Below are 16,587 nucleotides of genomic sequence, written 5' to 3' on the forward strand. Positions count from 1 at the left end.
AGTATTACTAATATTAGAATGCTCGTCGATTGAAATTTATTAGAAAGCCATTGCAAAGCTTTGAAAATATCCAAAGCCAGGTTATCCTAACAGAGTGTTCATAGCTAAACTAATGCCTAAAAGTTTATACACTATATACTGTTGTTGGTGCAAAAGTACAAAAAACATAAGTCCCATTCAGATATGATACCATTTGCACAATGTTCTAGGAGATTTTTTTCTTACTTACCAGGTATTTCAAAATTATTTGATATTGAAGGCATTATTAAGTGTAACTAGTGTCATTAAAGCCAGTAAAGTGCTTTTTTTAAGAAAAATATTTATATCTTTAATGAATGAAGGATGTGTGAAATTGATAGGGGTTGAGGCTCACAGACCTGGGATGTCAGCTCAGCAAGTTTCTCTGTGAAGTGGTCTGTCAGGTTGTTCTGGAAGAGTTCCGTGGCTGTCTGGATGATGTGCTGCATGAGGATCAGGTTCTCTGTGAGGTGATGGAGGGCAGCACATGAAAAACAAGAAAGGTCAGAGAGAAAGGTTATTTGAGCCAGGAGAATGGGATAAAAAGGGGGAAAGAGGGCAGTAAAGGGCTGTAAGGTGACAGAATAACATGACATCCAATTGGGCTTCATCACATCTCAAACCATCTCGGGGCAGTCCTGTTAGACAGTGAGTAGCAGACAGTGTACTGTAATTAAAGTGAAGCCTTGACTGGTTGGAGCAGAAAGGGCTCAAAATGCTGGGCTTATGTTTTAAACAGTGTTATATAAAGTACCGGAAAATCACACTTAAGTAAAAGTACAGATACCCATTAAAAAATTACTTTGGTAGAAGTTCAAGTCATTGATTGAAAAGCTACTCAAGTAAAGTCTTAAAGTATCTAGTATTTATTGTACTTAAGTATGACACGTAACGTACAACTAAATGTACTCAAGAATTGAAAGTAAAAGTACAAGTAAATGTTAATAATCAAAAACGGACTGATTTTTTTTTATATTACAAAGTTTATCTAGGCTTGTAAATGATGTAGTGTTAGTCAAAATACTGAAAACTGTGCACATCACACAAAAACACTTCAGAAACAAGGTTTCAAAACCTAAACCTAGAGTAGGCTACTTACTAGGTGTTCAGAAGAAACAGTTATTTATAGTTATTTTCATTGTTACATGGTTTTATCTTTTCTGTTGTGTTTTGTTTCATTAGGTTCTTTTTGTCTCTTTCTCTATAATTGTATTGTAACATTATTAGTCTATTATTATTGACTATTATTGTCTATTATGTAGACTATTATTGTTTTTGCTATTATTATTAATATATGAATAAAATAAATTAAAAAAATTACAATTTGACTCTTTTACGACAACGAACGCTGAGCCATTAATTATACAGAAAACAAATCAACACAAACGTGCTGATGCGAACAGCTTAATGCTAACTTTAACATTGAAAATGTCATACACATGCTAACACGTTAGCATTGGTCCCATTTTTAAGCTATAAAATACATCTATCAACTGTTTCAGAAGACCATAACAGGTCGGTTTAACATAAAAATATTAAATATTACTCACAGACATATGCTCTTCAGGGTTTTAGCGGGGAAAAACAATGAGTCCACGAATCGTAGATCGAAGCACTGCTTTGATCTGCGAATCACTGCTTCGATTTGTTCAAGGTTCAAAGCAAAGCCGTGCTGCAGAAAAGTTGATTACAGACCCGCTGCTGGTCTGTAATCAATGTAGAGAAATGATCATTTTCCTGACAAACACCCCCCAAGTGCGCAACTGCAAAAAAGCCTACCGGACATGCCTCATGACAAATCGGCCTGACTTCGTTGCAGTCATTCGTAATCAGTGGTGTCTCTGGGTGAAAACACGACTTTTTTCGCATACATGTCAACCCCTTTGAGGTCCACCTGTATAACCAAGTGAGAAAATCCATAAAATCAACACAAAATCCTTATAACCTCCAAATTACACCAAAATAGGTTTTATTACAGTACACACAACCGCATAGCGGTATCACATAACTGGGTTTTTGTCCACATATTATGAGTTGCCACAATGCCATTAAAGTCAGGATCATTAGTATTTCCCCCACAGTTGAATTTCAAACAATAGCGATCTAGTATTCATGCATCAAGCTGAATTTTATAGAACTGAATGTGTCAAATTTTGTTATTTTTTACAGAAACAAGAACTGTGTGTCACTAATGGAAATACATTAATAAAATCATGAAAAATAAATTGAATATAATGAAGAAAATAAAACATACCTCAGAACTTCATCAAGTGTATCGAAAATTGCCTCGCCAGTGCTTTTGTTGCAGACTGGCATGTCGATGATCCTCGACTTCGCCCCTGTGTTTATTAGGGATGGGTATCGATAAGATTTTTTTGATATTATATAAATATATAAATATATATCAATATATTATATTGATATATATATTTTTTGTGTACTAAAAATAGGCTTTACAGGTTTGAACTGTTCTATGTGAGGTGCCTTGAGACGGCTTTTGTTGTGATTTGGCACTTTATAAGCCCATTAAATTAAAATTGAATTGAACAACATTTTATTGAGTCGTAAGTACATAATATGAAATTGGACGTTGGATCCTTAAACTTTGGACATAATAAACTCTACATGGTGGATCCTTGATCTCTGGACATAAATAGGAATAAACAAAATCTGTAGTTTCCTTACAGACATTTTGGCATGAATGTCTTTCCATATATCTGAGCTGAGCTCTTACAGCTGTGCTGTGCTGCGCGTCAGCATCAGTTTAATTCATAAAGAACACAGGACGTCTCATTTTGGGAAGAAAAAAAAACCTTTTAGTCAATTGTAGTTTATTTTCTGTATTACAGTGTTTGGAAAGAGGTGTCATTTTATTTAAAGCGGCAATTTGAAGTTATTAATTCCGACTGGACTCTGTCTGTCTCAGCAGAGAGCCACGCAGCTGCGCGGCTCCAAACGCACGGAACGGAGGACGAATCTCGTTTCTTGACTGCAACCAGATGAGTCCCAGTTAGTGACTTTAATCCACACAAAAGCGACTCACGACATTTTAATGGCTTTGAGAGGAGTTAAGAAGCGGACTTGCCGTTTCTGAAGAGCAGCAAATCAAAATCCAACGAACTTGTGGTTCGAAGCATTGATTCAATGACTCACGCAATGTTTCTGTGTAGGCTCTCAGTTGTCCAGGTGGTTTCCATAGTAGAGAAGCTTGAATCTTCGACTGGACTGGGTTGCTTGACGCGAGGACATTTCGCTTCAAATCACAGTTACAGTTTTTCTGACATCTGATAGAATACACTACATTGCTCTGTTTGTAACTAGGGATCATGTCCTTAGGGTGAACTAATTTCTGTCTCAAGGTGTTAACCGGTTTAAAGTAAACTGGGATTTTGTGCTGTCTGAAGATCCTCTGTAGTTTTTCCCCTACTACTGCTAAATAAGGGAGAGACACTCCTCTTCTTCTTGTCTCCGTCTCCTGTCTATCTGGTCTCTTTGTTCTCTGGGACTTCTGCACGTTGTCCAGGGACCATCGTGGGTACCCACATACTGTGAGGGCTTTCCGGACATGTTGTTGTTCTTTAGCCCTTCCCTCTGCAGTTGTGGGCACCTGTAGGGCTCTGTGTTGAAGCGTCCTGATCACCCCGAGCTTGTGTTCAAGGGGGTGGTTTGAGACAAAGAGCAGATATTAGTCAGTGTGAGTTGGTTTTCTGTAAACCCCTGTCTGGAGCTGCCTGTTCTCTCCAATCGTAACATCACAGTCCAAGAAGGCTAAATGGTTGTTTCTGGCATCCTCACGTATGAACTTGATATTGGCGTCTACCTAGTTGATGTGTTCTGTAAAGTCCTCAACTTGCTGTTGCTTGATTTTAACCCATGTGTCATCAACATATCTGAACCAGTGACTGGGAGAGATGCCCGTGAAAGACGTCAAGGCTGTCTTCTCCACTCGCTCCATGTACAGATTGGCCACAATGCATCAAAGTGGAGTCGCGCTGCAGAAACGGTTGATTACAGACGCGCTGCAGACCAAACCCTGAAGACTTTATTTGTACATCCGTATGACTTTGAAACTCAGAAAAATCCGTATAATTTACCGACAATCCATATAGGTTGACATGTATGTTTTCGTGAGCGTGTGTGTTTTTTTGTTTGTTTGTTTGTTTTTTTGTAACGAGTAACAGCATGGCGCATAGAAAATGTATCGGAGTAGAAGTATGCAATTAAGGTTGGAAATGTAGTGAAGTAAAAGTGAAAGTAAGCTGAATTTAAAAAACTCAAGTAAACTACAAAGTCTCCCAAAACGTACTTAAGTACAGTAGTGAAGTATTTTTACTTCGTTACTATACAACACTGGTTTTAAAACACATCTGACAAACTCTGAGAACGACAAACCTTCAGGTAGTAGGACCATGCCAGCATATTTACTTTGGCTGAATTATACATTAACTAGCGTGTCCCCCATGGGGATCCATGAGGAGAGGTAACAAATTAAGCGAAGCTTGAATAATAAGTTGGAATGGTGTGTGAATCCAGAATATTTTTAGAACCTTAGACCTGAACAATTATTAGAAGAGGCACGCAACCCTTTTATTTCCGGTTAATTATGTAATTTTTTTTAATGTTAATTTACTGTCTAAATGCATTTATATATGGTTTAGGTTCTTGTTATCATATACAACTATTATTATCATCATCATCATTATTATTATTATTATCATTAGATTTTATTACTACTTTTATTTTTGTCATTTGATTTTAAATGGACCACAATGGAAATAAGTGTTTTCATTTTCTTGTGTCATCCATGTATTTTTTAATGTATTTACAATTACATTATGTACTTAAGTGAACACACTAAATAAAATCAAGCACCACATGCACTCACGCTTTAATATAAAGATGATTTACCGCCCTGTGCTGGAATGGCTGTTAGGCCAGAATATAATTAGCAATGTTAGCTAATAGCCATAGATTCTCCCAAAAGGATTAGTCCTATCAACGTTCCATTTTGGCGCCGTTTAAACCTTGACCCAAAACCCGTAAGTATACAGCAAATGTCAGCTGTCCCCAGCCGCACGCATGCAGAGATTTTACTTTTTTCTGTATTCTGCAGCCAGCACGTGCTTTACATTTTGAGTCATGCACAACAGAGATGATGGCGGAAGACATCACAAGCAATACTCTTTTCACTCATGGTAACGACAACATGACACTTAAACTAAACTGACTAATCAATTGAACTACATAAACACAATATATCAATAACATTAACAACACTGTTAAATTTCAGTAACAACATTTAAAACCCCAAACTCCCATGGTGCAATCCAGCACAATGTCCATTGTTTACCGTTTAGCTAAAATTGGTAATTTCACTTAAAATGTTAGTCCTATCAACTTTCAGTTTTTGCAGTATTCATCCTTGACCCAAAATACATGGTGAACACAAAAACACTCCTTGGTTTCAAATATGTATAATATCAAAAGTCACATGAATAATTTTACAATTTTGGTATCAACAGTTGCAGAAACTAAGTTTTTTTTTTCTTTTTTGCAGATTCTTCTTCTTCAAAATTGTCAAATTATTCATGTGAATTTTGATATTATAAATATTTGAAACCAAGGAGTGTTTTTGTGTGCACCCTGTACATAAACATACCAAACAGCAAATGTCAGCTTGACGCGGTTTTTTGCGTGATCGAAGCCATACACCCACACGCACGCACACACACACACACACTTGGCTATTATAATATAGACACTAATGTTGATGGTGCGCAACACATGGTGGTATTTGTAATTGCAACAGGTCAGTCTGACTTTTACTGTAGTACCAAGCAATCATACAGTGGGTGTAGTAGGTTGGCCTCCACTCAGACCAGTGAGGAATTTGCATCTGACATGGCAAGCAGAAGCTTGCTGACTGTTGACCCAGTTAGCACCAGGATGGAAACCACATGAAGGTGGAAACCGATGTGTCGCTGAGGTGATCTGTAATGTGTATCTACTGTAATGCTCATCAAAAAAAAAAAAAAGAAAAAAGGGAAAAAAGGTAATGGCAGTTGAGTCATGATTCCCAGGCTCAAGACACAGGGCACAGAGTTAGAGTTTTTGGGGAGTTTTTTCTGCTCGGTTCAATGATGAACAAAACACAACTTTGAAGACTTTCTGTCAGTTCTTTTAAAACTAGACTTGAAGCACATTACTCTGTTGGCTGTTCGGACACATGGGCGCATTGTTGGATTGTTTTCTTTGTTTTCACTGTGAGGTTAACTGTGTGTGCCGAATAAATTCATTCATTCATTCATTCATTCATTCATTCATTCATTCATTCATTCATTTCTTTAAGTAACACAGTTATTGAATCAGAAAAGGACAAAAAAAGCTCCAACATAAACGGGTGAGTTGTTTTTGTGATTTATTTTTTAGTTTTGATAAAATCAGACATGTTGTTGACCAGGGCCGTTCTGACAAACATAATTTTGGCCATGTTCGTGCATCGGCCCACCTCTCTTCAGGCAAAAGTTAATGTGGAGAGCCTTGGGCACTCTGACAGGCAAATACGGTATATTAATCCCTAAATTTAAAGGTTTGAAAAGTGAACAAAGGCTCATTGGTTCAATCCCTGACCAGATTGGAAAATATGGGTTTAGAAGGTATAAGAACAACACTAGTCTTATTCTCATTATGCAAATTTCCTAGTCCCTAGTTTTAAAGGTCTGAGATATGGACTTGTGGCCAATGGTACGTTGCTTCAAATCCCTAACCAGAAAGGAAAATGTGGATAGGAAAGGTGAAAGGACAGCATGTATGTCATTCTCATTAGTACCAGTGAGGTACTTCCTCAAGGCCTTGAGCAAATTTTTAAATCCCTAAATTGCTTGGCAACACCCTGACATCAGTGTGTGAGTGCGTATCATTGTAAAGTAGTACTTTAAGCGTCTGCCTCAGTTGGAAATGTGCTATCAATACTGTCCATTTACTATTTTATGGCCAATAAATAAATAAAAATAATTATTACGCCAGAGCACGTGACTAGTGAATAAACTACTGTACATGTAAAATATTAGACACAAAACAATAACAAAAAACTGATCAGCAGGATGTGCACGTCCCTGAACTATATATAATACAAAATCATAACTAGACAAAAAAGATGAGGAAAACAAGAGCAATCTCTGACATCCACCAATCCGGATCTGGATCACCTCCAAAATTCAATGGAGTCTTCTATGCCCTAAAATCTATCTGTGGTGCAAATTTGGTAAGCAATCCGTGAAGAAGTTTTGACATAATCTTCAAAGCCTATAATAAGTGAAATCTTAATCCAGAATCCGGATTCAGATCCAGATCATCTCCAAAATTGTATTTGTTCTTCCATGGCCCAATAGGTATCAGTGTTGAAAATTTTGTCAAAATCTGTGCAGTAGTTTTGACGTAATACTGCTAAAAGTAATCCATCAAAGCCTATATAAAGTGAAAAGTGATACAGAATCCAGATTCTGATCCAGATCACCTCCGATATTTAATGGGTTCTTCCATGACCCAATAGGTATCTGTGTTGAAAATTTTGTCAAAATCCATGCAGTAGTTTTGACGTAATCATGCTAAAAGCAATCCTTCAAAGCCTAATTAAGTGAAATCTTGTTCCAGAATCTGGATTCGGATCCAGATCACCTCCAAATTTATTGGGTTTTCCATGGCCTAATGTATCTGTGTTGAAAATGTTTGTCAAAATCTGTGCAGTAGTTTTGACATAATGCTGCTAAAAGTAATCCTTTCAAAGCTAATATAAAGTGAAACTTGATACAGAATCCGGATCCGGATCACCTGCAAAAATTGAATGGGTTCTTCCATGCTCCAATAGGTATCTGCGTTGAAAATTTTGTCAAAATCCGTGCAGTAGTTTTGATGTAATCCTGCTGAACGCATCCTTCAAAAGCCTATATAAGTGAAATCTTGTTCCAGAATCCAGATTCTGATCCAGATCACCTCCCGATATTTAATGGGTTCTTCCATGACCCAATAGGTATCTGTGTTGAAAATTTGTCAAAATCCATGCAGTAGTTTTGACGTAATCATGCTAAAAGCAATCCTTCAAGCCTATATAAAGTGAAATCTTGTTCCAGAATCTGGATTCGGATCCAGATCTCCTCCAAAATCTAATGGGTTTTTCCATGGCCTAATGTATCTGTGTTGAAAATTTTGTCAAAATCTGTGCAGTAGTTTTGACATAATGCTGCTAAAAGTAATCCTTCAAAGCCAATATAAGTGAAACTTGATACAGAATCCGGATCCGGATCACCTCCAAAATTGAATGGGTTTCTTCCATGCTCCAATAGGTAATCTGTGTTAAAAATTTTGGTCAAAATCTGTGCAGTAGTTTTGATGTAATCCTGCTAAAAGCAATCCCTTCAAAGCCTATATAAGTGAAAACTTAATAAAGAATCTAGATCCTGATCACCTCCAAAATTTAATGGGTTCTTCCATGGCCCAACAGATATCTGTGTTAAAACTTTGTCAAATCCGTACAGTAGTTTTGATGTAATCCTGCTAACAGTCAGACAGACAAGAAATAAATAAATAACTGGTGATGATTTTACTACATCCTTTGTCGGATGTACGTAATTATGTCAAATTGGAAACGTACTCTTAGGTGAAATTCGCACCTTTGTGATGAGGTATTTGTGCTTGGTCGAGTGGCACTTGCTAAGTAACACACCGCATAACAGCATATTGCTGGCTTCCTCAGCTGAACGCACCGCTTCACCTCTTATGTGAATGTCAGAGTGCGTTCACAGAGAAGAAAAGCTGAGAAATTTGGTGCAAAGTCAGTGCATGCCACTCAAACACATAACCATCACCACATGCACAGCAGCCAATTAAAAGGAGGTCATCGATGTCCACTTATATGAACGCGAGGGGAGCTATCTAGTCCGGGTGCACAGCATCAGTGATTGAATTTGACTTTGCTAATGAGATTAAACAGGTGCTGAGTGGCCTTTTTGTGACAGAAGGGCCATATGGACTTAGGCTCTTTGGAAGCTCAAGTTAAGCCAGTGTGAAGTCTATCTTCGTATCTCTAGAACGAATTAGCCCACCTATAATCACGCAATAACAACAGCATTAATGAAACATTTTACAGTCTTATTATGGGGTGCACTGAAGGTCAGTGACAAACATGGCAGCATTCCCAGCTGTGTGCTTCGATAGCAGCAAATACGTATAGCACCAGATACGGTCACAGAGGGTATGTAGAGACAAGCTACAGCACTAGTGAGAGCACGTACAGAACAGCAACAACTAGTCTTAAAGTGAATGAGGAAACCTGCATCATAGAATGAATGGTTAATTTAATTTGGAAGAGAGCATAAGGGTAAGCAGCATTCATGTGTGAATTCCTTGAAAACTAATGAGCGAGTGACATTCGAAGCATCCAAGAATTCTCTCAAGAATGCCCAGAACAAGTGAGTGTCAGCAGAAATGAAAACAGTAATGTTACCTTGAGATTCATTGGCAAGGGCCCTCACGATAGTTTTAAGCTTCAATGAGAATGGAAAGCCCTCAGGAATCATATCAACAGCATTTTTCAGCAAATCCATTGGCGGCCAGTGTTTATGAGACAGGAACCTACCAGGTTTGAGAAAATAGTGAGATGTGAGGTAAACATTCGGCATAGTAGTTGTTGGTTGTCAAAATATCTTTCAACTCATACTTTACAAACTAACATGGTTCATTGAAGTCATATAGGATAAATCAGTGGTGGGCACAGTTAACCAAAAGGTTAGCTTCGATAACCACTAATCCGCTAACTGAAAAGTTAGCTTTTATAATGCTAAACTGATAAACCGCTAAAAAAATTAGCAGAAGTTACAGCTAACCATTAACTTTTAGTGCTGACTCAGTATCGGCTACTGATAAGCCAGTTTTAATTGTGCCTGTTAAGGCTCAAACCTTCAGAATTAGTGCATTAATTTAAAAGAAATGTGTGATATTTTCACTTTGTAAAAACGACAGCGTTACCGTTAATGTCGATAAACTGTCCAGAATTTGTTGTTTATAAGTGAAAACATGAGTGAAAAGTGCTTTGCATTTCATGTCTCCTGTCCACTGTCTGTGTTGTAGTATGTGGAAAGTAAATGACACTTTTTTCTTTCTTTCTTTTCTTTCTCCTGAGAGCAGGCCCATCTCCTTTTGCTGCCCTCACAGCCATCTGACTGTTGCAAAACATGCAACAGTCAGGAACTAACATGTATGATTTTAGGGTTTACAACTGTTTTTGACCATTACGTTTAAGTCACTATGCCAGCAAAAAAACAAAAACAAAAGCTAGCAGACTGAAAGTTAGCGGAACTAAATTTAGCGGACGGTAATTGGTTTGCTGATGCTTTTCAAAATGAGCTGAAAAGCTAATTCGCTAACAATAAAGAGAGATTTGCTAATTAGTGGATTAGCAGAACTGTGCCCACTACTAGGATAAATAATATGTACTTACATTTGAAGCACATTGGGGAGAGTGAGGAAGGATGCAGCCTCAAGAGTGGCATCAATGACCATTTCCTTTGAGGTGTTTGAGGTCCAAGGTGTGTCCTTTGTAGCTCCCTTTACCACTATGCCTAGATCGGGGTTGGCTAAAAAGACATGCACTGTCTCCATTATTTCTTCTTCAGTAGGTCTGACAGACATGGCACGAAACAACGTAGGGTAGTCAATGAAGAACAGGTCTATGTAGTCATCTATGGGCGCTCTCGCTGGTTGCACTGGTGCCTCACGTTTGCGTCTGCCCTTGGAAATACCCCTCGTTCCCTGCTGTTGGTGGTCCATGGTCACCAAAGAACTATAGGTGCTCATCATCTGCTTTACAGCTGTAATTATATTTTCACCTACACTTTCATACAACTCCATATTTGCTGGCATATCCACACTCATCTGGGTCAAAACAGACCAGAAAGACCTGAGGATGTTGTACATTTTTGGCAATGCTTCAATTAGCAGATCCAGTCCAGATGCTTGAGTGGAGGCCCACCATGAACACATCTCACCGATCTTCTGCACAAGGAGCTTTTGGTCGCTGTCTTCCACAAATTGCTCCAAAACTTGGTAAGCATGAGATTCTTTGTCCAGTAGCTTCATTCTGAGCATCAGTGCGAGAGCTTCTCTCATCAGATTAATTACAGATGTTTCACTGAGGTCAGAAAAATTTCCCCACATCATCGGTAAGATGTACTCTGAGCTGATATTTGCAGAGGTGAGGAAAATCATGTGTGCTTCTTTGAAGAGGCGTTTGAAAGAGCTATTGGTGTGAATCAGATGGTAGTTGTGGACGATATGGCTCAGGGCTTTTTCCAGAGCTTGAGTGTAACCCTGAAGGAAGGGGGCAACACGCAACAGCTCATCTGACAGACCTTTGATGGAATCCAAACTGCAAAGAAAAGAGAGCCAGTAAAAATATGTTCAGAGTTCAGAAAGAGTGCCAGATTTACTAAGGAGGGCCAATTACAAAAAAAACAGATGGGAGTTGCCATTTCTGCAAATGATTGAACAACAATGAACTTATTGATAAACACAGATACAATTGGGTAATTTTAATAATAATGTCCAAGACAATTTACCAAAACCAGTGCAAATTAGCATAAGGAAGCAGACAAGCACATCCAATGAGGGTATGATTACATTACTAACAACAAGGATGGAAAGTGCTACTTTTAATCTGAAAAATACAACATAAGCAGAGGCTTTACCACAGACGTTTCATCCTGGAAACACCGTAGCAACACAGGCAGAAGACAAGCAGCAATACAGAAGGAGACGTTTAAGACATGTTAGTGGAGGAATACAATAATGTTAGCAAATTATTCCAAAATCACAATGTCCAACTTGGTCGCAAAAATGACATGTAGAATATCACCGTGTGCAAGAAAATGCAACAGGGAGAAAGGGGCATTTCATAGATACATTTTAAAAAAGATGGCATGACTTATAGTGAGATGCATGAATGAGAAGGTTGCCTTAAATGAAACATCAGCAAAGGCAGTGAGGAGGAATCAGGCGGTGGATCAAAGATCAACCCATCCAATCATTTTCTATACCCGCTGACTCCATTTAAGGGTCACCTGGGGGCTGGAACCTATCCCAGCAATCATAGGACGTGAGGCGGGGTACAGCCTGGACAGGACGCCAGTCTGTCACAGGCACACATGGGTGATTCTTAGACTACGGGCACTTATTATGTCCTTTGATCATATTGTATGAAAAACAGAAAAAAGGGGAAATTTCACACTTTTATAGTTATCTTTACAATGAAAGTGTGTTAAGAAATTTGTTCTAGTAGTCTATGATGACTTTTTCACCTTTTTTCATCATCATTATATGCAAATATTGCCATTTTGTGCTTGTCCCACACCCAGACTTTTGATCTTCAATGATAAAAATGAATGGTAAAGAAACATTTTTTCTAATGTTTTAAAATATCTCTGAATAAAATATCAGTAAAATAATCAAAACATAATTGGGGTATTCAATGTCATACAACTGTTTTTTTAAACAAAATGTAGTTGTCCCACACTATTGCCGTAATTTCCACCACAACACTGTAATGTCCCTTTAAACAGTTTGTATGAAAGATTGTTTGGGTAGTTTCTATGGAGATAAACAGTGACATCAGAGCACATGTATATAGCGCCAAATCACAACAAACCGTTGCCCCAAGGCGCTTTATATTGTAAGGCAATGGTGTGGTGGAAATTACATTTACATGGCCAATCCCGTAGTTAAAGAATCACCCACATACAGATGGACACAGTCCATTTCAAATTTCTAATTCACCTAACCTGCATGTCTTTGGACGCTGGAGGAAGCTGGAGCACCCAGAGGGAACCCATGCAAGCACGGGGAGAATGCGCAAACTCCACACAGAAAGGCCCCACATGGTAAGCGAACCCATGACCTCCTTGCTATGAGGCAACAGTGCTAATCACTATGCCAAGCTGCCTATTGTTGTTGTTGTTAATTCCAATCTTCCCACTTTTTTTAAGTGATCTTGGATTTTTATTATTATTATTACTTTTTCACATTGTATAAAGTGATCTGGGAATTGTTTTCATTATTTTTTTCCCATTTTTATTTGGTGATTGTTTTTTTTTTGTTGTTTTTGTTGTTTAAAAAAAAAGTCCTGGCTCTGTTCCCTGAATCAGATCCACTCCAGATGTTAATGGGTTCCTCCTTGGTCCATAATCCATCCTTTCACCAAATTTCAAGAAAACTGGCTCAGTAGTTTTTATGTGAAAGTCAAACAAACAAAAAACAGCATTTGAAACAGCATCTCCATAGTGGAGATTATGAGGACAACTGCAAAAATATCATTCCACTTGTAACTTGTCATTGCTTTTTTTTTTGGTGAGGGGAGGGGGGCAGTCCCAAAAGTGCTTTTTTTTTTATCATCAAAAGAGCCTTTTGCTGACACAAACTATGAATCTGGCTCATAGTCTGATATTACATGCATGATATTCATAAATTAATTTCTAGAACAATTTTTTGTGACACCCAACCTATCTTTCTTCAGCAGAGAATTTCCACAGTTAGTCTAACCCAGATGTAATAATAAATCACGATCCTGCCTTAAATTTATTGACATAGTTGTCCTATTTTGTCTGAGATAATAGGCTGTGGAGTCTTTCCATGGAGATCAATGATCTATAATTCTTGCAGTCAGACTGGATTGATTCTCTGTTACACAAAATGTGATCCTTATCACCAGTTCATTATTACAGCTGGCATAAAAAGGGAAATCAATTTTAAGAGGGTGTTTTATGGCTGAATCATCACTGAGCTACTATCTGAGCAGGCCTGCTTGCTTTCATGTAGATCTATGAAATTCTTCAAATTAAATGAGAAGGTGATCATTCGCATCCTCTTTTGTAATTTTGTATCAATCAGATTGGCTTGAACACAGAAAATAAGCTGTGACTTCATGCTGAGGCCTGTCTGTGTGTATGCACATGAATGTCTTCATGTCTGTGTGTAACTGAGGTGATGTTAAGCTTAGGGAGTAGAGCCAAACCTGCTGCTTTTTAAGTGTCTCTAAATCTCAAAGCCTTATAGTGAATATGCATTCATTTTTTTAAGTGGACTGGATCTAACATGATGGGTTCCAGATTGACAATCTATAATGTATGGTTTAAGGTGCCTAATGCAAGTCTATTTAAGGCATGGAAAACTCATTCTTGCTCTTGCGTGGTGCAAAATCTGGGCATGAGCTTGAGTGGAAAAGGGTTGGGTTCAGTAACTTATTTGTCATGAGTGTGTTTCTGCATATTGTAAAATCAAAGAATCAGAGTGTCATCTCATCTATTGAAAACACAAGAGTGACAAATGCTGGTGCATTGGTATTGAGATGGCAAACTCAGAAGTGAGAGGTTTTCTGGCAAGCACACCAATCCGCATGTACAAAGCACACTTGCAGAAGCAGCAAGTAAAACAGACATGGTCTGTTATGTGCAGACGCGAGTTGAGGAGCGGACCAGCGTCTGACTGAACCCAGCGCTAAAATAACCAGAAAGCGGTTCCAAAAACAAAACAAATTTATTTCCCTTCTGTGCAATAATTGTGTACAACATACACTCAACAAAAATATAAACGCAACACTTTTGGTTTTGCTCCCATTTTGTATGAGATGAACTCAAAGATCTAAAACTTTTTCCACATACACAATATCACGATTTCTCTCAAATATTGTTCACAAACCAGTTTAAATCTGTGATAGTGAGCACTTCTCCTTTGCTGAGATAATCCATCCCACCTCACAGGTGTGCCATACCAAGATGCTGATTAGACACCATGATTAGTGCACAGGTGTGCCTTAGACTGCCCACAATAAAAGGCCACTCTGAAAGGTGCAGTTTTATCACACAGCACAATGCCACAGATGTCGCAAGATTTGAGGGAGCGTGCAATTGGCATGCTGACAGCAGGAATGTCAACCAGAGCTGTTGCTCGTGTATTGAATGTTCATTTCTCTACCATAAGCCGTCTCCAAAGTCGTTTCAGAGAATTTGGCATTACATCCAACCAGCCTCACAACCGCAGACCACGTGTAACCACACCAGCCCAGGACCTCCACATCCAGCATGTCCACCTCCAAGATCGTCTGAGACCAGCCACTCCTACAGCTGCTGGAACAATCGCTTTGCATAACCAAAGAATTTTTGCACAAACTGTCAGAAACCATCTCAGGGAAGCTCATCTGCATCCTCGTCGTCCTCATCGGGGTCTCGACCTGACTCCAGTTCGTCGTCGTAACCGACTTGAGTGTGCAAATGCTCACATTCGCTGGCGTTCGGCACGTTGGAGAGGTGTTCTCTTCACGGATGATGCGAAGGAGATGTGTTGCACTGCATGAGGCAAATGGTGGTCACACCAGATACTGACTGGTATCCCCCCCCAATAAAACAAAACTGCACCTTTCAGAGTGGCCTTTTATTGTGGGCAGTCTAAGGCACACCTGTGCACTAATCATGGTGTCTAATCAGCATCCTGATATGGCACACCTGTGAGGTGGGATGGATTATCTCAGCAAAGGAGAAGTGCTCATTATCACAGATTTCGACTGGTTTGTGAACAATATTTGAGGGAAATGGTGATATTGTGTATGTGGAAAAAGTTTTAGATCTTTGAGTTCATCTCATACAAAATGGGAGCAAAACCAAAAGTGTTGCGTTTATATTTTTGTTGAGTATAAATGTGCGGTTGTCTGGCGAGGTGAAGGACGGCGCGCTCTCCAGCGCCCAAATGGATCGAAGCCCGACGCTTCTGGACCCAGACTCACCGCCGAACACCCCCCAGGTGGATGCGACAAACTGACTCTGTGAAGGATGGAAAAGGTGAGGTAAGTCAACAGCTATAACAAATATCTTTCAAAGGCACACACTATCAGCAACACATTCAGGTCTGAATTTAAGCTTTATGTAAATGAGCAGCTTCTCACAACAGGTGGAGGATCATCATTCCGTACGCCACGGCAGTGAGAAGCGAGCTGCACAATTCTCATCAATGTTCAAATATACTGCGTAACAAAATACCAAATTACTGTTAACACTTATTCAGACAATCATCACCTCTGATGTGTGCTGACAGCATGTGTCCCTCACCCGTCCCCCTTCACAGGCACGATGTGTCAAACCCAGGCGCGGTCCTCAGCATCTCACAAACGAACGTCACAAGGTCGAGTTCCCGGCAATTCTGCTCGAATCACTCATGGCTTAAATGCAGAACGCCATCTCATTATCTGCTTCAGCTGAAAGTCTTTAAGTTTGCACGTGAGCATCATCCACAGGTGCTGCAAATCATTAGGCCTGCACGTGAACATCCTCCACAAGTGCAGCCAATAATGCTGATGAGGGTGAAGGACTCTTCTGCCAGCACCTTCTCCACAGACAAAAACCAGTCTGCATACCACCTGGAGAGCAAAGAAAAGAAAACAACACCAAAATATCCATCCAAACCCCCCAACACACAACATGGTCAACACAAAAAAAACTGTTGAAATACCACAAAATACTAGAAGCCAAGTGT

General features: G+C 39.1%; 1 protein-coding gene across 1 annotated transcript in view; it reads right to left on the reverse strand.

The window, feature by feature from the left end:
- Positions 1–16,587, reverse strand: part of abca12 (ATP-binding cassette, sub-family A (ABC1), member 12) — a 325,660-nt gene that overhangs the window by 175,313 nt on the left and 133,760 nt on the right. The window contains 3 exon segments of the mRNA XM_034186027.1: positions 378–481; positions 9,521–9,648; positions 10,514–11,440. Coding sequence (XP_034041918.1) covers positions 378–481; positions 9,521–9,648; positions 10,514–11,440 — 1,159 coding nt within the window.

The sequence above is a fragment of the Thalassophryne amazonica genome, chromosome 14, assembly GCF_902500255.1.
Source record: "Thalassophryne amazonica chromosome 14, fThaAma1.1, whole genome shotgun sequence".
Lineage (NCBI taxonomy): Eukaryota > Metazoa > Chordata > Actinopteri > Batrachoidiformes > Batrachoididae > Thalassophryne > Thalassophryne amazonica.